The 22542-nt window shown below is 30.8% G+C and overlaps 2 protein-coding genes across 4 annotated transcripts; one reads left to right on the top strand and one right to left on the bottom strand.

Annotated features, from left to right (window-relative positions):
• Window positions 1-2781: 2781 nt before the first annotated feature.
• LOC149566125 (tetraspanin-8-like) lies at window positions 2782-7002 on the top strand. The gene is made up of 2 exons (XM_089819557.1): window positions 2782-3416; window positions 6459-7002. The coding sequence occupies exons 1-2, from the start codon at window positions 2910-2912 to the stop codon at window positions 6765-6767; spliced, it is 816 nt and encodes a 271-aa protein (XP_089675683.1). The 5' UTR covers window positions 2782-2909; the 3' UTR covers window positions 6768-7002.
• Window positions 7003-9263: 2261 nt separating this feature from the next.
• On the bottom strand, window positions 9264-13738 carry LOC149566124 (tetraspanin-8-like). 3 transcript variants are annotated; one of them, XM_089819556.1, is made up of 3 exons: window positions 13004-13738; window positions 11638-11795; window positions 9264-9746 (listed from the first exon to the last, which is right to left on the bottom strand). In XM_089819556.1, the coding sequence occupies exons 1-3, from the start codon at window positions 13478-13480 to the stop codon at window positions 9668-9670; spliced, it is 714 nt and encodes a 237-aa protein (XP_089675682.1). In that variant the 5' UTR covers window positions 13481-13738; the 3' UTR covers window positions 9264-9667. The 3 variants fall into 3 exon arrangements, with proteins under 3 accessions (XP_089675682.1, XP_089675681.1, XP_089675680.1); XM_089819555.1 differs by lacking the exon at window positions 11638-11795 and having other exon boundaries at window positions 13004-13347; window positions 13405-13722; XM_089819554.1 differs by lacking the exon at window positions 11638-11795 and having other exon boundaries at window positions 13004-13720.
• Window positions 13739-22542: the final 8804 nt, after the last annotated feature.

Below are 22542 nucleotides of genomic sequence, written 5' to 3'. Positions count from 1 at the left end.
AATCCTAAACATAATACTAAATCAACTAAATACCATATCTTTAACACTAAACTAATTTTAACCCTAACTATAAACATCAATAAACTATATACATATTATATAATTAAAGACTACCTATAATTAAAAAATAAATCTAGATATGATAGACTAAAAAAACTAAAAATAAATATTATTGTTGACCAAATGATTAATCTAATGTTATATAGTAAATTAAGTTGAAAACTTACTTTTAAGAAAATTGTATCATCATAAATTTTCCTAATAAGTCTAGATATGACACACTAATAAAATTAGTGTTTCATTTAATTTTTAATGTGATATCAACACCCAGATTCTATTTGATTTTTTTAAAATAATTGAATAATAGGTTTTCTATTAAACTAAAATAAATGATAATACAAAACCAAAATGAAAGATAACCCTAACCCCAATTGATTAAAAAGTTATTTTGAGTACTAACTCATACATTCAATTAGGTTAAACTTTGCAATCTAAAACCTATTTTTTATTCTTTATATAATCTTATAAAAGCTCAATTATACATATAATCAAAACCCAATATTTAATTAATATACAATCCTATTATTAAAATAATAATAATAACCTAATTGTTATTCTTTATATAATTATATAAAAGTTCAATAATACATATAATCAAAACCCAACATTTAATTAATATATAATCCTATTATTAGGAAAAAATGTTATTTCAACCTAACCATATAAACCAAACTAAAAAGAAAAAAAACCTTGTCCCAAAACCAAATAGAACCTCAATCCTACTCAAATTGACCTTTTTCTATATTGAACTAAAAAACCTCAACCCCAACCACGTATAAAATTAGACCCATTTTCCCACTTAAAATCTAATTGTCTTAGAAAAGTAAATATTTAATTACAATTTTATACAAATCTGAATTAGAGAATTAATGTACTAATCTAATATTATATAATAAATATTAGAATTTTGTTCCCACAATGTCCCCTCCCAATGCTACTAGCTATATACATATTATATATTTATATAATGTATATAGATAAGCCTAGAGATATTGAAGCTTTAATTTATTTGCAAATTATCACAATCTAGATATTCTTGGCTTATCTAGTAATAATAATTTTGTAAGAATGATCTCCCCTCCTCTTATAGGACTTTTAACTACCTAATAACTTTGATTTATTTATTTTGTATGTTTTAATGTTTTGAGTTGAAACTCCATTTCTATATTAGAGAAATGACTTCTTCCATCCGTTTTTTAACATGTAATATTACTTTATAATTAATAACATATAAATTTATGTGTAAGAATTTTTTTTTAAAAATACACATTTAAAAATTCAACAAAGCTAAGATAAAGTCTCATTAATATAGAGAGAGACTTGATGTGAAAATCTCATTTACCTAAAAATCTAAAAATAATAAATAAAACTTAAAATTTTATTTAATAATAAAAAACTATTATTTTTTAGATTTTTTTGAAAAAAGTAGCTTTATTTTCAATGAAAAATAATAGAAAAGAAGATAAAAATAATTATATTCAAAAATTATTTTTAAAGAAAACTTTTTATCTAAAAACTGAAATAACTTTATTATCATAAGGAAAATATTAGGAAAAAAGAAGAAGAGAGATAATAATCTTCATTCAAATGTAAATCATTGACCTTACCAACAAAGTATTTCGAATATTGCTCTAAATAGATCACTCCATATTTTTATTTTCTTTTATCTAATTATATTTCCTAATATTTTTGAAGCAAAGTATTATTTAACTAATTAATGAATATTTAAACTAAAAAAAATTAAAACATTTACAATCAAACATACCCCCACCTTCCTAAAATAAATATTTCCCCACATGCTTTTTAAATAGGGATAGGGATATGACTTATTCCATGTGTACATGGCTTCTTCCATTTTATATAAATGTCTTATCACTTTGCACATAACCGATATGACTTCTTCAATCATTTTTCTTTATGTAATATTATTTTATTATTAATAATAAGAAAATTTATTTGTAAGGAAAAAAAAAAAAAAAAAACCGTATCCACTTAAATAAATCATACCAAGAATCAAATCTTTTGAATGCAAAAAGCTCTTCCACCATAAAGAAGAATGAGGGTGAGAAGTTTTAAACTTCAATAAAATAATAATAAATACAAATTAAATATTTATTTAATAAAATTTACTTTTATTCAATAATATTTTTAAATTAAAATTATATCTAAATAGTCTAAATATAGTCACCTTCCTAAAATAAGTATCTCCCCACATTTTTATAATCGATAGAAATTTTAGAAATAAAATAAAATCTAAATAATGAGAACATGGACCCCAGACTTACCAGTCCACCTTCCTTATATTAAAAAAAATCTGCCAACAATTTTTTATTAATAGGCTTACTTTTCATATAATATCTATAATAATAATAAATAATAATAATCTTCCAAATTATAAGTCAAATGTTTCCCTGCTTTTTTACGGTATCTCCACAATTATTGCATTGTTTATCCTATTTAAAAACAATTCTTCAAACGTGGCGTCACGCAACGGTAAAAAAAAATGTGTCCCCAACGGGAAGGGAAAGCAAAGAGAAAAGACCGGTCAAGGCCGTTTGGCTAGGACCAAAAAACCCCGGCCAAATTTCCCCTACGCGCTTTCAACAGTTGAATAAAACTAGTCGGTATAAATTATAACACGCTCTCGCTTCCTCTTCTGCTCGTCGGTTACCAAAACTCGGCTAATCGTTTACAAAACGGCAGTTTGGGATCTTTTTCATTGCCACGATCATTGCCGTGGCGAAGCTTCGCCCTTCTTTCTTGTTTGACCCTTCTTAAACGCCTCTGCCCTTCACACATTTCTCATTCTTTCGTCTTCCCTCTCACAGAAATTTCCGAGGTGAACAAAAATGGTGAGATTCAGTAACAATCTGATTGGCATCCTGAACATACTGACGCTCTTGCTCTCGATACCAATCATCGGAGGCGGAATATGGCTGTCTAACAGAGGCAGTACGGACTGCGAGAAGTTTCTCGACAAACCCGTCATTGCCATCGGCGTCTTCATCTTGCTCGTCTCCATTGCTGGTTTGGTGGGCGCCTGCTGCAAGAACTCTCTGCTTCTCTGGATCTACCTGGCTGTCATGTTTATTCTCATTCTGCTCTTGTTCTGCTTCACTATCTTCGCCTTTGTTGTCACCAACAAGGGCGTAGGGAAAGTGGTGGGAAACAGAGGGTATAAGGAGTACAAGCTGGGGGATTACTCACATTGGCTGCAGAAGAGGGTCAACAAGGCTTCGAATTGGAACAAGATCAGAAGCTGCATTCACGATGCAAAGATTTGCCAGAACCTCGGAAAGGATGACGCCGGCATTGTGGCTAACGAGTTTTACAATAAACATCTTACCCCAATTCAGGTTTGGCGGACTATAACCCTATTTGGGGATTTTTTGAGGGTTTATATAAAATGTTGGGTAAAGTTGTGAGTTGGCTATGGGTTAAGTTGGTATAGTTCCCTGCAAGGTGAGGTGTAGAATCTGTAGTGAGGGTTAAGTTAGTGGATTCAGATTTTTTCTCAACAGTGATTTTTCAAGTTTATGTAGCAGTTACAAGGTTCCATGAAATATGACTTCCCTTCACTTCTGGTTTCATGATAATCATTACCATGATTAAGATTGATTCATTTGAAAAAAAACTAATGCCCTAAAGTAGATCGCCATTCGGTGCAGTAGGTACCGCTGCTGAGAATCCTGAGCTATTTTGTTGAAAACTCCTCTGCCTTCACTACACATTTTTAGGAGCCTTATTGCTCTTAATATTAAGTCAGTCATTTAAATCAAAATTGTGTCTAGAAATGGATTTTCTGTTGACGAAAACCCCCTTCGATAGGCCTTTACGATCTTTATTTCCGAACTACAGGATTACTGTTTCAAACTATTCATAGACCAGAATTGGATTGCCATTCAGTAGAACTGAATTACAAAGTTATATCTCCAAGCTTCAGTAATTGGTTGCAACTGGCATGGCTAGGTTATGCTTGAACTCACAAGATCATTTAAATCAAAATTGTGTCTAGAAATGGATTTTCTGTTGACGAAAACCCCCTTCGATAGGCCTTTACGATCTTTATTTCCGAACTACAGGATTACTGTTTCAAACTATTCATAGACCAGAATTGGATTGCCATTCAGTAGAACTGAATTACAAAGTTATATCTCCAAGCTTCAGTAATTGGTTGCAACTGGCATGGCTAGGTTATGCTTGAACTCACAAGATATGGAAATGAATTATGGCGGCTGCTGCTGCAGCTGCTTTTTATCTTGGTCTTTGTAAATGCGATGTTTATTCAATGATAGGTTGGAGAGATACACTTCATCCGCTTCCTTATTCTGTGAGTTATAGGAATACGTTGCAAGTCAACTGAAGATTACCCATGTGTATATTGAATTCATATTCACACCCACTGTACTAGATCCCTTGGCTCAACTAACGGCAGCATGAAAATGGGTGCTACTCAGTAGTTTCCCTGAAGAGATTTAGTATAATTTTCTGAGTATATGCCAAGCAGAGATTGTCAATTAATCTAACATCCAATATTTTCAAATAATTTTATCCTACTCTCCCTTTAGTGAGTAACCAAATGCTCTCCTATACCTTCCAACTAAATTCCAGTAACCAAAAGCTCTCCTATACCTTCCAACTAAATTCCCTGACAACCATCCCTAACAAAGTCATTATAGCTGGGGATATCGGTTACAATCTAAGTTGTAAAATGGGGAATGTGAATGGGGATCGGTTTGTGAGTACAAAATGTTGGTATGGTAGGGGGTTGTGTGCGTTTTTGGTCTATATATAGACAGAAGCAGCTTTAAAATAGAATTACGTTTACATATGGGAAACAAAATCATTACAAATTTCATTTAACATTTACTTCTAATTTATATTCAAGTTTCTGCATCAAAGGATCAAGATAGAATCTCATGATAGATAACCTCAGAGCTCACGAATCAGCAGTCAATATCTAAAAGATCAAACTAGAATTACCAAATATTTCAGCATTTAAAAACACAAATCAAATCTCAGATGTGTTCTTGGAAGAGCTTCGAAACAGGTTCTGGTACATTAAACGTACTCTGAAATGCCCGGAAAAGTCCCATGATTCAGCAACCTAAGTTAACCATTATAATTATGCATCTGTCCAACTTCACATGTTAATATGTGGGTAGAATACTTGTTCCCTTTATATTTTTTATTAATGTTCAAGTAAATTTTGGTGTCTTTCTTCGATGCATGCGTAGGGCCTTGAAACCTCTGTAGCTATAATTTCAGAATGCAGTTTCTTTAAAATAGGAGGGGAACTTGTATTTCTGAATGATTTGAGAGCTCACTCCCTTTCTGCCTGGACTTTTTCAATTCCCAGACATATGTTTGTAGATGATGTTTTCTATATGATAGTTCCCGCATAGTGATTTCATATTGAGAGATGCATACATATTTTGAATGCTCAAGCTAGATACCATTTCAAGCTTCCTGCATTCATTTTAAGCCGTGGTAATTTGCTTCAAAAATTTCAAGCTTCCTTAATTCATTTGTTAAGTCTTGCTAGTTTTTACAAAGCTATTAATGCAATGGCTATATATCAATAAAGCTTTGACAGGGTACAGTTTGTGGGTTGATGTGTTAGTATCCTCTCTCTCTGAATTCCTTGCGTGCACCTCCTCTAGCCTTGCATGCTTTGTGTGTAGATTTAGTTGTGGTGGTTGTATTTAATTGATAAGCAATTTAATAGAACCAACAGCTTGCATGCTTTGTGTGTAAATCTAACTTGTGGTTATGTTCAACTAATAAGCTATTTAATAGATACACCGACAGCATTAATGGTTTGCCAACATTATAAATCTCATTACTGTGATGGCATTTTAAGAGAAAACTAGGGTAATTCATAACCGCAAGAGTACTACCTTGGTTATATCCCACAGGGAGCTAGTGGCAGAGAATATCACCAGCAACTGCTATGCAGTATGCACCCTTTGCCAGCCTGATGCCAAGCGATTTGGATGTGCCGCAACCTTGCTCTGTTTAAACTACAATCTTACCATTTTTGGGGGCAAAACTTTTGGTCAGCTGTCATCTTTTTAATTCTGTATAGCAGGTACCACTCCTGACTAAGTTGTCAAACACACATTTCAGTCAAGTTTGACCGCTCAGCTTACAACTAATGATAATTTCCTAAAGAAATATCCTATATCTGTTGATGAGGGAACACCTAAAAGTATATGTTCCACTCAGTTGCACCGTACTCGAATAAAACTATATTAATGTTAATATGCTGGTCCTGTTGCAGGGGTTGCATGAGAGTTGGCTTTATAGATCTATTGTAATTCTTCAATCTTGTTTATGTTATAATTATTGAAATATTGTAATAGAAAGTCTTACGAAAATTATACTTTTGTTTGCAGTCTGGATGTTGCAAACCCCCAACAGCGTGCAATTTCACATTTGTTAATGCAACTTACTGGAATGGAAACCCTGTTGGCACTGCCGATCCAGACTGTGGCAGCTGGAGCAACGACCAGGACCAGCTATGTTATAGATGTAATTCTTGCAAGGCCGGTGTGCTTGCCAACTTGAAGAATGACTGGCGCAAGATTGCAATTCTCAACATTATCATGCTCATAGTTTTGATTATCGTCTATTCAGTTGGGTGCTGTGCATTCAGAAACAACAGGAGGGACAATGGTGCCTTTGGCTACAAGGGTGGTGTTTAGGGTTTCATTGTTCCAATTCTTCGAAGGAAGAAAGTTCTGGATTTCTTCTTTTTCCTGGATTGTTTGTGTCTCTTAATGTTACTGTACAGCCAGTGCATACTGATTAATTTCTTTTACGCAGTAGTTCAGCCTTTTATATGAGACATAAATTGACCTATAAAAGTTCTACCTTTCGCTGTAAATGTTAATTAAAGACATATATTGACCTTATAAAAGTTTTGTATTTCCTTGTAAATGATTGTCACTCAGCATTCGAAAGTGGCTTGGCTTTACTTTCAGAGGGATCAATGGAGAGAATTTTTTAGCTTACCTTTCCTTGTAAATGATTATCACCTTAGTGTTGAAATGTAGCTTCGCTTCACTTTCAGATGGATCAATGGGGAGATTTTTCAAATTTTAATTGCATTTATATTACAGCCTTGAAAAAGCAAGATTAAAAAATCAACTAAGTACGATGTTGATGATATGGAGTGGAATTGAATCTTTCGACCTGTTTTAAAATAAAATAAAATTCTGTGCCTTTAAAGTACTTATTTTCTCAATACAATGTTGACAAATAACAGCAATGATTGTGAAACTTACGAATCATGGTTCGTCTATCATTCCTCTTACTTTAGTTGACCCAATTTATGCCAAAGGTTTATTCCTTTTTTGATTGCTTGAAAGATCAAATCTCTCTGGCCCTCGCCCAAGCCAAGTCCTCTTATCTTTCTTGCAGCAGTCATAAGATCTCCACTAACACGCCTCCCTATAGCGCTTCTCTTCCTTTTGTGGAGTGCATCTCCCAAAAAATTGGTAAAATCTTGACCAGAAGGGGCATTCGTGTGGCCTTCAAACCCCTTTCTAGTTAAGAAATTGTATCCCCCCACTCAAGGATTCAAAAAACTCTCTTCTAGACTTGGGAGTCTACAAGATTGAGTGCTCGTGTAGCATGCCTTACATAGGTGAAACTGGTCGCTCTGTTATCACGAGGATCCAAGAGCATAGTGCCGACATCAAGCATGAGAGGATACAAAAATCTGCCCTGGTTGAGCACTCAACTTCCACCAATTATCATATTTGTTCGGAGAATGCCAAAATCTTATCCAAAGAGGACAATTATTTCAAGAGGAAGTTGAAAGAGGCCATCACCATTAGCTATCATCACATTAACCTCAATCAGGATGATGGGTCGTTCATTAACCATTCGTGGCGCCCCACCACGCTTGATGCTTTTTCGGCTTCCTTTCTTGCTTGCTCTTCTGGTCCTTATGTTTGGTTGTTTCCTCTTCTCCTCCCCCCTCTCTTCTCCTCTTTCTTCTTTTCCTCACTCTTTTCGTTGGCCTGCTAGTTTGTGTCTACCTCTCTCGGTCTTGGTGCTTGTTACTTCTTCCGTGGTGTGCGTTGATCTCTCTCTCTCTCTCTCATATGCACATCTTGCATCTTTCTTTTTAGTGCGTCTGGTGCTTAGGCCTTTTGTTCTTGTCGACTTTTATTTTTGGGTCCTCTTGCTCTAGATTTATTTATTATTGTTGCGGGTTTGTCGCCTTTCTATTCTATGCGTCTCCCTGTCTGTTTTTATGTTTTTCTTTTTTATCAAAGCTACAAAGCACGTAAGAATAGAAAGATTTTCTCTTTTATCCTTACGTGCCCAATGGCTTTGATATATATATATAGCTATATTATAATATAATTGCTATTGTACTATTTACTTTTAATATATATACATAAGTATATATATATATATATATACTTATATTGTATATATTAATTTTTTTTTTTTTTATATTTAGCTATATATATTTATATATTTCTACATATATAACTTTATGCTCATTTAGCCTTTTTAGATTTGTATATGCTCACCTCGGGTGCTTCGATTTCAGATGGCTTTTATTTGTGCTCTGTGTTTTTCTTAGGTTGGATTTAGGTTTCTTTTTTATTTTGTCCCCTTGTTCCAATTTCTCCTTTTTAAGTTTTTAATTCTTTTTGAACCCCCTTTTTTCTTTTATCTCTTTTTATATTTTTTGTGGGTGTACCTTTTTATTTCTATTATAATTGTATTTTCTCGGCATTGCTTTGCGTGCTTCCCCCTTCTCTTCTTATATTCCTCGAGAAAGGTCTAGTCTGCATATCTTACTATCCTGCACTTTCTCATTCTGATGATGGATGCGATCCGAAATGTTGATGATAAATAAACACACACAATCGAATTCAGAAAACTTGGTATTTTACAAATAGATTGTGGAAATCTATTACTGTTAAATTATACATCTTGTTTCGTGCATGTTCTTAACTTTTTCCCAGTTGTCTACGTCGTATTGTCTGTACTGATGAATATGCGGCGTCATGTGTTGTTAACAATCTATCTTTCGAAAGAAAGAAACACGGACAATCTACATTCATCCACTTAAGACTAAAGTCGAAACTATGCACGGTAATGAGCGTGCTGCTTTTAGTGATATTTGCCGTTCGCCTTATAAACTTTTTCCCATTTCTTTATATCATTGCTCATAATTCACCAAAATTCTTTGCATATATATTTATTGTACATGATAATAAACCAACAGTTACATTAATTTTCTTAAGATATGGAGCCTGATGCTCTATATAATCTATCTCTGAGAATCAAGAACATGGATGTCCAACTTGTTTAAAAATTTACCACTGAAGGTTTGAACTAGTTCAAGGATATTCCTTACGCCCAAATCTGTCATATGCCTTCTCCTCATTTTTCAACGCACAGCAACCAATGGAATAAACAATGACGAGAGCAATGAGTACAACAACATCAACTAGGGCAATGTTTTGCCAGTCATTCTTCACACTTGCGACAACACTGGCTCTACAGGAGTTGCAGTCATAGCACAGTTTGTTCTCATCATTGCTCCAAATCTTACAGTCACTATCTTTGGAGGCATTCATTCTTGTGTGTTGATACCAGTGTGTACCATTGTCAGGGTGCAAGCCACAGATGGTTGGAGGTTTGCAGCAACCAGACTGCACAATTCAAATTTAAAGCCATCAAATGCCTTGACCACAATGAAATTTGTAGAAGGGCTTCTATAATTTTGTTACTTCTTTTGGCTTTTCAAGTCATTAAACATCATAGTTCAAATTTGGACGACCACAAGGAATAATTATGGAACCAGCTTCAAAATACAGACTATAATTTTAATCCAAAAGTTTGTTTTACAGCAATCCTTGTAATATTTTCTACATAGTACTTTTTCTTCACTTCAAATGTTTTAAAAAAATTATATGATCAGAAAACTGGAGACAATATAACTACAGAAATACCAACGAATTAATACTTTCATTACACTTGAAATCGAATACAGACTAGAAGATAACTTCAAAATGTGAAGTTAAATGAAGCCACCAATGGCGGAAAAAGTTACAGTCCTATGGATACCTTAATAATAAATCACACAGTTGAGGGAAGATGGGGAAGCTGCTTGTGTCTTTTTCCTAATACTAGCTATCAATTTGGAGTTCATACAAAACCTTTATTTTATCCTAATAAAAAATGATAGTCAAAAAATGGAAACAATAAACAATAATTGTTACAGACTAAGACAGAATTATCTTTATTATGTCCTTTAGTTTACCCTAATAAAAAAATCATACACTTCATACATGGGAAGAAGTTTGATGTATCTTCAAATATAAGTGATATGTTTTACCTATTATTAGTAACAATAGAATTGGAGTTCCTATAGAATCTTTTCTTTATTCTTAAAAAAGAAATAGTTGTTATAGACTAATCAAATGAATGGTGGTTTGTTGCATCTTCAAAATATATATCGCATTTTCCCATTACAACTAACAACTAATTTAAAGCCTTCATAAAATCTATAATCTACCCTAATAAAAAATAATACAAATAAAAAGATGGAAGCAAAAGTTGTCACACACTAAGCAAAGGAAATTGTGAAAACTTGATATATTTTCACCATAAATTTTACATTTTTGCCATTATAACTGGCAATTTATTAAACAAATTAGAAATAAACAAAAAGCAATATAATACTATCAGTATCTTGATAACAATTTTTAAAGCTCAAATTTCATACTAATAAAGTGAAAAAATTTATATTATACTCTAAATTTTAATTAATTTATTAACTAATATACAGTTTTCCAAATATTATAAATACAACTATAAAATGTTTAAAACTAAATTCTAATGAATTCATAACAAATTACTAGTGGCCCAAACTCACTCTCTAAATATAGATGTAGTTCTGTGACTTAGTAATTGACACTCAGAAAGAATTTTTTAAAGTTTTTTATACAAATGTCCTATAAATGCTGCTCATTATTTATAGCTTAATTTTACCCAGTCAAAAAAAAAGGTGATGAAAAAAATATATGAAGATGTGTCATTTTTTCCAATAAACAGTTGCTGCTCCAATCTTCTCTCATAGAGCTTCTAAATTTTCCTTTTTCCATTATTTTTATTTTTGCATTTGGAACACTAAATAAAAAGTATTGACATGCATCCTACTCCTTGAATATCACACTTTGAAAGAGGACTACGAAAACTCACAAACCTTATCTCTAAACAGTTATGACATCCAAACACAACAAGCCCTATCAAAAGATGAGCACAGAAAAATATTAATTTTTTCCAATGAACTACTGATCTTCGACTACAAGATTTTTTTAATTATTTTATAGAAATCCCATGTAGAAGGTGTTTTAATGTAGACTGTTTTGTAAATATACACTTTAAAAGACTATAATACAAATTTCTTTCCATTTTAATCAAAAGCTTTTTTCACCAATAAAATTTAAAACATAGATTAATAAATTTGATTTAAAAATTATACAGTTGATTCTTCCTAGCAACCTAGCAATATTACAATTTGACTTATTGAAAAAGTACCTTCTAGCTTCTATCCTTAGTAGCCAGATTTGTCCCAGACAGGATCCGAATTCGTGCTTGGATCCTTGATTCTGCCTGCAGATCCTGCCACGGATCCTCAAGGATCCACTGGCAGAGTCAAGGATCTTCCCGAGACCCTCAAGGATCCAAGCCTCAGTCTGAAGATCCAGCATGAATCCGTGGCAATACAAGGCACAAAAACATAAAATCATGAATGTGAATGTGCTGATTTTCTTTATAATCATGAAAATAGACCAATTATCAAGTATGCTAGATTCATAGATGCATACTAGAATCATAGATTCATACTATGAAATGATTTAGTTTTAGAAGTATGCATATTTATATACACACACAGTATACACGAATCCTCCACGGATCATTACTGGAAAAAAAAATTCGGAAATTGGATTCATGATTTGACAACTAAGCTTCTATCATTAAATTGATAAACTTGAAAAACTATTAAAAATGAAGAAGCAATAGCTGTTATAGTGTAAGCAAATAAATTTTTAAATAAAAAATATAATTTTCAAATTTTGATAGAAATTTAGAAAAGCTTTTGAAATGCAATAAAACTCATGAACTTTGCACAAACATAGCTAGATCCTCAAGACCAATGGTTCAACAGGTATAACCTTACAGTAAGGTAAAGTCAACAGGTTCAGTAGAGCCATCATCATCCATTCCAGTAAGGTACACCCTTTTGTCATCAGAATATCATGCCAACTGAGGGTTCATACAATTAGAAACTCCAGACTGTGGCGGCAGTCTGAAAAGGCTCTCCAATGATCAGTGCAAACAGTGTAGGAAAATAGAAACAACACTCTGAACTGAAGAGAAGTAACAGGATAGGCTACTATTTCTGGGGCAAAATCCTCTGCACCAGCACCAGAAGCTGTAATTTCATTCAGTTATAACAGATTCATATAGGAGAATAGTGCTTCTGAATTTTAATTACTGTAAGATTTTAGTGTGTGATTGTTTTGGAGTAAGATTTTTGTGTGTGATTGTTTTGGATCACATTCTCTGATCTATTATCAAAGCATATATCATATAATCAAATTTTAACTCGTCCGTAAGAGTTGGTCCATAAGAGTTGATAACAAACTGATGGAATTGTGTTGGTCCATAAGAGTTGATAACAAACTGATGGAATTGTTTTTTTAGTTATTATGATTGGATCGAATTTAAACCCTAAGCCTCACGGACATAATGCCTAGAGCAATTCACAGAAGTCGATTCTCGTCTTACAGCAAAAAATTAAGTTCATATGCCTGCCGGCCTCGCAGCATAGGTTGCAATCTTGAAATCTGTAACTAAATCACACGATAAAGTTAGAGAAAGATTTTAGACCAGAAATTACCTGAATTGGCGATAATTTCCTCTGAGATTCTCCTGCAAAGTTCTTGCACACTTTAGAATCTCGAATGCAGATCCTGATCTTGTTCCAATTGCCGCTTTTCTCCACCTGCTTCTGCAGCCACTTTGAGTAATCCCCCAATCTGTATTCTCTATATCCGTTCTTCTCTACTGAATATCCCGCCCCTTTTCTGGTGACCACAAAGGCCACAACGGTGAAGCAGAGCAGCAGAACTATGAGGAAAAACATAACAACGAGATAAAGGCAGAGCAGCCATTTTACCCTAAAGCACGCGGCAATGAATCCTATCAGAGAGACGAACATTAAAAAGATCCCTAAACAAATGACTGGCCACCGCAAGAAATATTCACAGTCGGATTTTTCTCGGACAGCCAGCCATATGCCTGCGGAGATTATGGGAATCGACAGCAAAAATGTGAGGAAATTTAGGGTTACAACAAGGTTGCTCAGACGAATCATGGCTGATTTCTCAGTTTAATTGAAGAAAATGTGGAGGATTTGTTGTGGCTGTAAGGGCTCATCTGCACTTATATGTTCTGTTGAATGCGCTGGAGATGGCGATTGCTTGTGAAGTAGACTGTTGAGCGTGTTTGACTGATTTCTCAAGTCTTTCAGTGATGAAATTTCTTAACGCGGTTTTCGAATGACCAAAACTATTTGATTGGTCACACTGGTTTTTTTCAATATTGTTATCCTACCACGCAGGAAAATGAGAAGTACGGTCATATTTTGCTCCATTGAGAGGTCCACATTGAAAACGGGTGGGCTCTTGGGTCATGTCATGTTCGTCCTTGTGAAGGCAAGGTAGGTGAACCTTTCAATCCAGTATGTACTATAGAAGATATATTCAATGTTATGGGCTATATTCCAGGTGGTTTTTTCATTGAGGCACATGTTTAGAGGTGAAGTATTTTTAGTTTTTTTTTAAATATTGATAATGCGAGGTCTGAACTAATGATCTCTTCTTCCAATTCACCGTTGTATTGTTTTTTTTCTAATGTGTAAACACTACACTTTTTTTTTCTTCAAAATTTTACTTTATCTTTCTTAAGCTTTAAGTTTTAAGTTTTAGTTTGGGATTTAGCCAATTTCTTCCAATGTTTGTGGAGAGATGTATGATAAGATATTTTTGTTGTTTATAAATAAATTTAAAAATTATAATACAAGAACGGAAAAAATGTCTTAGGTGGTTTTATATGTTATTGTTCAAACAATTCGATCCTTGATTGTTACACGTCTACTTGATATGGATGTCACAAATTTTAATTTGAAGTGGATAAAGATATTTAGTTTAATGATAAAAGATGAATGATTTTGAGATAGATATTATTTTGTGTTGAAATGGTACATCTCTTTATTAGTTACATCAAATTTGGTACAAGACTTATATCTTTTTTAGGTTGATTTCATTCATGTAGGTCACTTTTGTGTCCATAGATCTATTTTTATAGTGTAGTTACAATCTTGTTGGATTTGTGCTCTCATTCTTCGATTCACCAACTTTGACAACGGCTAAAGGGTAAACTATTTTGTTTGCTTTGGCTATGTCGATGGCTAGGCCTCCTACCATGCCCGTACACGCACCACACTGCCCTGCGCCCTATTCTTGTCAATTATCTCATCCTTCCACTTCCTTAATTCATTCTCTCAACCGTCAGTAATGTTGGCAACCGCGCCTTTCACAAGTTGTGTCATATTTTTAATTATTATTATTATTTAATAATGCTTTTTGATATATTATTAATATTATTATTATTAATGGAACTAAAAATGATTTATTTTTATTTTTTTAAAGCTATTTGTATTTATATGTATTAAATAACAATTTTTTAAAGTGTATTTATAATTTGTATATTATTTTATAGTTGTATAGTTAATTTAAATTATTAAATAATTATATTACAATATATTAATTATATTAAAATATATTAATTATATTATAATATTATAGTTATAAGTTTAATATATTATAATATAATTATTTAAAAGTTAGAAATTAAAATTATTATATTTATATATAAGTTTTTAACATAAATTGATATATTTTAGAATTATTGTAATAACTGACACAAAACTTGATTTAGTAATAATGTAGAACTGTTAACAAATATTAAATGAATGATTTCAAACTAGTGAATAATTTTAGTTTGCATTAATGTTCTTGGCATATTTTCACATAAAAAATGGTTATAGTATTTAATGGTTTATACTTGGTAGAGATAATTTCCATAATTTTAGTGGTAATGACTAAAATGAATGGTGTATAAATTGAACCAAGGATTGAGCCTATAATTAAAAAATCAACTACAAAAAAAAAATGATTAAGCACAATAGTCACAACAAAGTTAAATTACATAACTAAAATCAACACACAATAGTCACAAGAAATTTAAATTACATAATTAAAGTTAGATTTTCATAAATAAACATATACTTGTAGAAAGATAAATCTAATCTTTAGCCATTACAAACAACTCTATATGAAAATATAATAATTTTCTTTTTACATAAATTTAACAATTGTTTAGAATGAATTTTAGTTAGTTATATACTATGAAAATTATTTCATATTTTAGATTTATTTAGATATAATAATTTTTTTTATAATTGCAAGAATGATGTGTAATAATATGAATATGTTAATGATTTTTTAAATATTTTATATGAATGTTTAGAAATATTTAATAATATTTATATGTCCATATATTAATATTTGATATAATTATTTCCAAGAAAATATGATATATTAATATTTGATATAATTATTTTCTTTCTACATTATTTTTATAATGTAAAAAGAAAATTATTATATTTTCATATAGAGTTGTTTGTAATGGCTAAAGATATGATTTATCTTTCTAAAAGTATTTGTTTATTTATTAAAATCTAACTTTTATTATGTAATTTAGCCGATAGGCTATTTGTGGGAACTTTATTTCCAAACTTAATTTTTTGATGAAAAATTTGCAAGTTGACCGGAAAGTTGTCAGTTTGACCAAAAAATTGAAAATCCTTCCCATTAATTATTTACCAGCAAGTTTTTATCTCCCTCTACTTTTAACTCTTGTTTTAATATTTATTAGTTGTTATCTCCACTCTTAACTATTGTTTTTCTTTTTCTATTTATTAGTTGTGATCTCTACATTAGCCCATGTTGTGATCTATTCATTTAACTTTTGATTTTTAAAATTCATTCAGATTTTAGTTTTTAATTTATTTTTTATTAGTTTAATTTTTTCTTTAAATATTATTTTTAGTTTCTATAATTTATTTAGTCAATATAATATTTGTTAAACATACCTTTTTTTGTATTCTCTTATTAATTTTTCATAATAGATTTTTTGATGGATTTTTTTGAATGATTTTTTTTTCTATATTTGATAAATTTAATTTAATATTTATTAATTTATTTAAAATATTTTAATAAATATTATTTTATTTAAATTAAAAATTATTAATAAGCTAATTTGTTCACATAAGATTATATTTTAAATATCCACTTTTAACTATTATTTTTCTTTTCTTATTTATTAAAAAAAAATTACTTGTAATCTCCACTTTAGATTATGTTGTGATCTCTATTTATTAAACTTTTGATTTTTTAAATACATTTAAGTTTTAGTTTTTAGATATATTTTTTTTTTCAGTTTCTATAATTTATTTAGTCAATAGAATATTTGTTAGAGATGTCCCTATTTTTCATAATATTTTTTTGTATTTTTCTTATTAATTTTTTGTAATAAATTTTTTGGTGGGTTTTTTTAAATGTTTTTTTTTTCATATTTGATAAATTGAATTTAATTATAAAATCTTGAATTTTTTTTTTTTTAAAATCGATAAATGGTCGAAGCCTAGAGTAAATATTATTATTTGTTAGAATTAATTATTATTATTATATGTTAAGCAAAGGTAGATTCGAACTCAAGACCTCCCACATGAGAGGCTCGCAAGTTACCATTGCGTTGTAGGCTTTTGCCTATAAAATTTTGAAATTATTAAACATGTTTCTTAAGCAATATTTAAATTTCCTAAATATTGTAAATTTTATATCTATGTTTTAATCTTCAACTTTTTTATTTTTGTATTTTCATTTTAAAAAAACTTATATTTACATTATTTTATGTTCATTCTACATTTTTCTCTTAAATCTCATCTCCTGTCGACGCACTCGTTGCATGTACAAAAGCATGCGACTGCTAGTTTAACTTTGTTGTGACTATTGTGCTAAATCATTTTCTTTTGTAGTTGATTTTTTAATTATAGTCTCAATGCCTGGTTCAATTTATACACCATTCATTTTAGTCATTACCACTAAAATTATGGAAATTATCTCTACCAAATATAAACCATTAAATACTATAACCATTTTTTATGTGAAAATATGCCAAGAACATTAATGCAAACTAAAAATATTCACTAGATTGAAATCATTCATTTAACAGTTCTACATTATTACTAAATCAAGTTTCATGTCAGTTATCACAATAATTCTAAAATATATCAATTTATGTTAAAAAAATTATATATAAATATAATAATTTTAATTTTTAACTTTTAAATAATTATATTATAACATATTAAACTTATAACTATAATATTATAATATAATTAATATATTGTAATATTATTATTTAATGATTTAAATTAACTATATAACTATAAAATAATATACAAATTATAAATACACTTTAAAAATTGTTATTTAATACATATAAATACAATTATTTTTTTAAAAAAATCATTCTTAGTTCCATTAATAATATATCAAAAAGCATTGTTAAATAGTAAAAATTAAAAATTTGATACAACTTGTGAAAGGCGTGGTTGCCAACATTACTGACGGTTGAGAGAATGAATTACGGAAGTGGAAGGACGAGATAACTGACAGGAATAGGGTGCAGGTACAAGGTAGGGCAGTGCATGTATGGGCATGGTAGGAGGCCTAGCCATCGGCATAGGCAGGGCAAACAAAATAGTTTACCCTTTAGTCGTTGCCACCAACTTTTTCTCTATATGATTGTTATGTAGACTAGATGTACTTATGAATATATTTAGAGGGCTAATAAATCTCTAATGGATAAGTTTTCCTAGGTGAAATTTTGAAAATGACTCGCTACATGGACATATTGATGATTGAAGATAGCAAGCTTTAATATGTGAATGCTTCAAGAATGAATATGCTAATTTTTAGTCTTTTTCTTCAACTATTTAAATGTTCTAATTCTTGTTCTTGAGAATGAGAGGATATTTAAATATGAGGGAATGTGAAATGATTGCAAATTAACACATTTAATATTGAGACATAATAGCAATTAATAAAGACATGTGTCGCTGATTCATAGCGATTTCCACTATGAATAAAATTTGAATTTAAATTTTACAAATTTGAGGGTTTGATCCATAGATGTTAGAGAGATTTTACACTTGTGAAAATGACCCAAAATGTATAAGGAAAAGTGCTTATAAACCCTTAAGCATTTTGTTTGAATCAAACATGATTATAACCATTGTGAGCATTTTTGCATTAACCATTCAAGGATATTAGCACATAATTAAGATTTGTAAAAATCTCAACAATATTCTAGCATGCAAACAACATTTAAAAATGAATAATGAGAGATAAAGAGAAACTAACCACAAGAAAGAGAATGACATATCTGTAACCTAGGAAAATCCTTTAAGAAAAGTGCCACCCTCTAAAGCCCCAAATCTTTATATTATTAACATTGAAATTGTAATATAATATTAGATTTTTTAATTTATGGAGATCAACATCCTATTTCTATGGTAGAAATCTAGTTACATAACCTATAAAATATTTACTTCTTACACTATGTATTCCTTGTCTCCAATATATAAACTTTTGAGGCTTTTTAAACCACCCATAAAAGAATAATGTGATCCCCAAAAAGGTCCAAAATAATATGGTGTTTATTCTCATGATCCCCACATGTATTGAGCCATCTCGCAATACAAATTAACTCTTATACTAGAATATTAGACTAACATTATATAATTTAGCATCTGTAACTCCCATGTGCTACCTCATGAAGCACTACTTATACTCTTAGAAGTCCACTATATAAACCCTCATTAATATTTTTGTAACTCATAATGTGTGTGATACCATATCTTTGAAATAGATCCTCTTACATGTCCTTCATGACAAGTTATTATTTTTCAAACTTGTTTATGCATTTAAATACCAAAAATAAAAAGATTATGGATGGAACAATGGCCAAGGCCTAAAGTCAATATTAGAATATATGAGAAAACATAAAATAATATATAATTAAAATAAATCCAAATTTTAGGACGTGAAAGGGGTGTTATATACCCAATCCTTGCACTCTCTAATTTTTCTTATATATTCCCAAAGAAAAAAGGGAACTCAAAAAAATATAAAACTAATTGTTTAGGGTATAATTGTGCATATAAGATGCGGTGAGCTACAAAACAACAAACTTCAATAGAACATTACATCATTAGGGTTAGTATATCAAAATCAATCAAGAAACAAAATAAAAACCCTATTGAAATCGATATATTGTTCTCTATCTAAGGAAGAGTTTGAATATGCTATTAATATCCTTCAATAACAAAGCACTCCTAGAATGAGAGATTCAACTATGATTATGCATCATAAAGCTAGATTTGGGATTCAGTTCCATTATCAAGATTTAAAGATGTGGTAATTAGTAATCAAGCTTTATGATGCATAATCATAAAGCTATGATTTTAGTAGCATAACAATGATCCAAGAGAATGGGCCATGTGAGCTTCAAACCCATTCTATTTATAGAAATGAGGATCAAATGAGTGGTTAAGATTTAAAGTTAATGAGTGGTTGAGATTTAATGTAGAGTGATCCATGTGAGATGCCTCACATTGGTCTATTCTTAATTTCCTTGTCTGTTTGTCCACTTTAAAATAACATGTAATTAGGAGATATTTATTAATTCTTTTTTACTAATGAACTTAGCCAAGTACATTTAATTTTTTTATTTAATTAAATGAGCTAGTGTAATTAATGTTTGTTTCTAAATTAATTGACGAGAACTAATAATATGATTAAGGATTAAATGATAAACTTTGATGAATTATGTCATTAATTAAGTCAACATAATTAAGTTTAATTTTAATGAATTACGCTAGTAATGGGCTTGACATAATTGTGAGGATATCTTGGTTTAGAGAAAAGAGGATTCCTAGTTTATCAAACCATTTTAGGTTGATTACATTTACCTCTCTTTGAATCGATGTATGAAAAACTTATTGACTCAAAGAAATGATGATTTTGACTTAGAGAATTTAACTTAATATGAAGCCATGAAACTATTCTTGATTCGTGGATTGAGGATTTTGAGTTTGATCAAACAAAATTCAATTAGTTAAGAAGATTCTAAGCCATTGATTATGAACTTAACGGAACAAGAACAACCATATAGACTTTGAACTTGATGGAACAAAGATCACTAAAATCTTAACTAGAATATCTAGTTTAAATCACGGTGTTGAAACTGAATACCCGAGATCATGATTTATTGATAAATACCAATTTGAGTCATAATGTTGAAATTGACCAAAGTCGAAAGACATCAAAAGAACTAATGTTTTATTGATAGAATAACTAATTTCATGTCATGAAATGAAACTAATCAACTATGACACCGATTCAATTTAGGCATGGATAATCAACTTGATATGGTGTGATGAAGTCAATTATCCAACAATCTCAGCTTGATCAAAGATAACTATTATGCCCCTACTGTTGATAGATTTTTATTTATTTATTTTTATTTGAGATATGATCATTCCCCCTTAGGAGAGAAATCAAAATGAATCTTGATGAATCAGTTAGAATATGATTTAAGTTGATATAGTCTTGATAAAGCATAATGTTGACCAATTTTGACTAATTTTGACCATGGTTGACCAGTTTTTTGGTGAGTTGACAAGATTCATTACATTAGATATACCCTTCTACAACTTTTGTTAAATTTCTATAGCCATTTGATGTCATTTTGACCAAGTTTGACCAAATTTGACCATAGTTTGACTTAATATTTTGTTTTATCTAACCTATAGTAACTTTCCCCTAAGATTTTGATACATTTTGATATAATTTTATGATTTTGAGCTAAAAATGAATTTCTACTCCTTTATTTGCCCTAGTCAACTCATGTTTGACCATAGTTGACTTTTCCAATTAGGGTTTCAAAATTTTCAATTTGTGTGTCTTTTTGATATCTGTGCATTTTGATTTCAATCCCAAAAAGGAATTTCAAGTTGATTTCTACATTCTTGGTAAATCTTCATTTTTAGGGTTTTAGAACCTTAACTATTATAAATAGGTCCTAGAAGACTCATTCCTTGTCATTTGAATTGTTTACTTTTTACATTCTAGAGATGAAAATATGTTGTTCCCTATAGAGAAGTGCATATTTGAGCTCAATCGATGTTACCTGAGACCTGAGGACTATCCTCCCTTGGTGAATACTTGATAACTTATCTTGTTTTACCCTTTGGCTTTCCATTTTATGCATTATTGGTCATTTTTTATCTAGTTTTAACACTTACTCACTTGTAGGAGCTAGAAATTTCTTCAAGGAAGTTAGAAGGTCATTTTTTACAAGATAGTCTCTTCTAGTAGCAACGAGTCACTTCTAGTAAGCTAAAAAGTTTCTTTTGAGTAGATAATCACGTTGAGTTCTAGGAGGTCATTTCTAGGGCCAAATTTAGGTCTCTTCTATCTAGAAAGTTATTTCTAGGAAGCTAGAAGATTGCCTTTGGGGAAAAAGTACCTTTGGGTGAGAAACTCATGTTTCATCAGTTTTTAGAAGTGTTGACTATCTAGTTTGTTGAATGCTTTAGGGTTTGTCCTATTTGGTGTAGCTTGAGTTTAATTTCCTTTCTTAGAAGCCTTGACTGGCTTCCATATGTTATTTTTTAGATGCATTTTAGCCATGTGTCCTTTAGGGAGTCCCCCCTCTCTATGTTCTCAGACTTGCATATGAGTTGATTGATGATGAGCTTCATCATGTTGTTGATCTAAGGCTTGAGTACTTCCTTGATATGTCTAATATTCGGTTAAACATAGGGTTATTGACAACATTAATAGAGTGTTAGAATTCTAAGTATAACACTCTTCACTTACCTCCCCAATATATAAATATCATGCCATAGGACATATGACAGATTACTCACATCCTTGTGATGGGTTAATTAGTGTGATTCAAACAGAGGGCCCATGTGGCTATTACAGAAGTTTGTCAAGTCTTTGGAGATCCGAATATAGATCAAACATTTATTTGATGGGACCACCTTGCTAGTTATTATGACATAGTGTGTGTACTTCTTTCTAAATTGATGGGGAGTACCATGATGCTTGGTCAAGGACTTTGTAGTTTTCATTATAGTTGGGTACATATGATTGGAGAAATGATCAAATGTCCTCTGTGATATACATTGGGTGAATGCATCTTAGCACATATGTACTAAGAGCTCCATGAGGTCATGTA

Source organism: Cupressus sempervirens, chromosome 3 (genome assembly GCF_028749045.1).
Source record: "Cupressus sempervirens isolate cs-2001-9-10 chromosome 3, ASM2874904v1, whole genome shotgun sequence".
NCBI classification, from domain to species: Eukaryota; Viridiplantae; Streptophyta; class Pinopsida; order Cupressales; family Cupressaceae; genus Cupressus; species Cupressus sempervirens.
The sequence above is the reverse complement of the archived record's forward strand: the minus strand, read 5'-3'. Positions and strand labels throughout refer to the sequence as shown.

Excerpts from the sequence above, each read along its gene's own strand:
- LOC149566125 (XM_089819557.1), top strand. The coding sequence starts at position 2,910 with ATGGTGAGATTCAGTAACAATCTGATTGGCATCCTGAACATACTGACG. Across the intron at positions 3,417-6,458 it reads AACATCTTACCCCAATTCAG|TCTGGATGTTGCAAACCCCC; the intron begins GTTTGGCGGACT and ends TTTTGTTTGCAG.
- LOC149566124 (XM_089819554.1), bottom strand. The coding sequence starts at position 13,480 with ATGATTCGTCTGAGCAACCTTGTTGTAACCCTAAATTTCCTCACATTT. Across the intron at positions 9,747-13,003 it reads GGAAATTATCGCCAATTCAG|TCTGGTTGCTGCAAACCTCC; the intron begins GTAATTTCTGGT and ends TGAATTGTGCAG.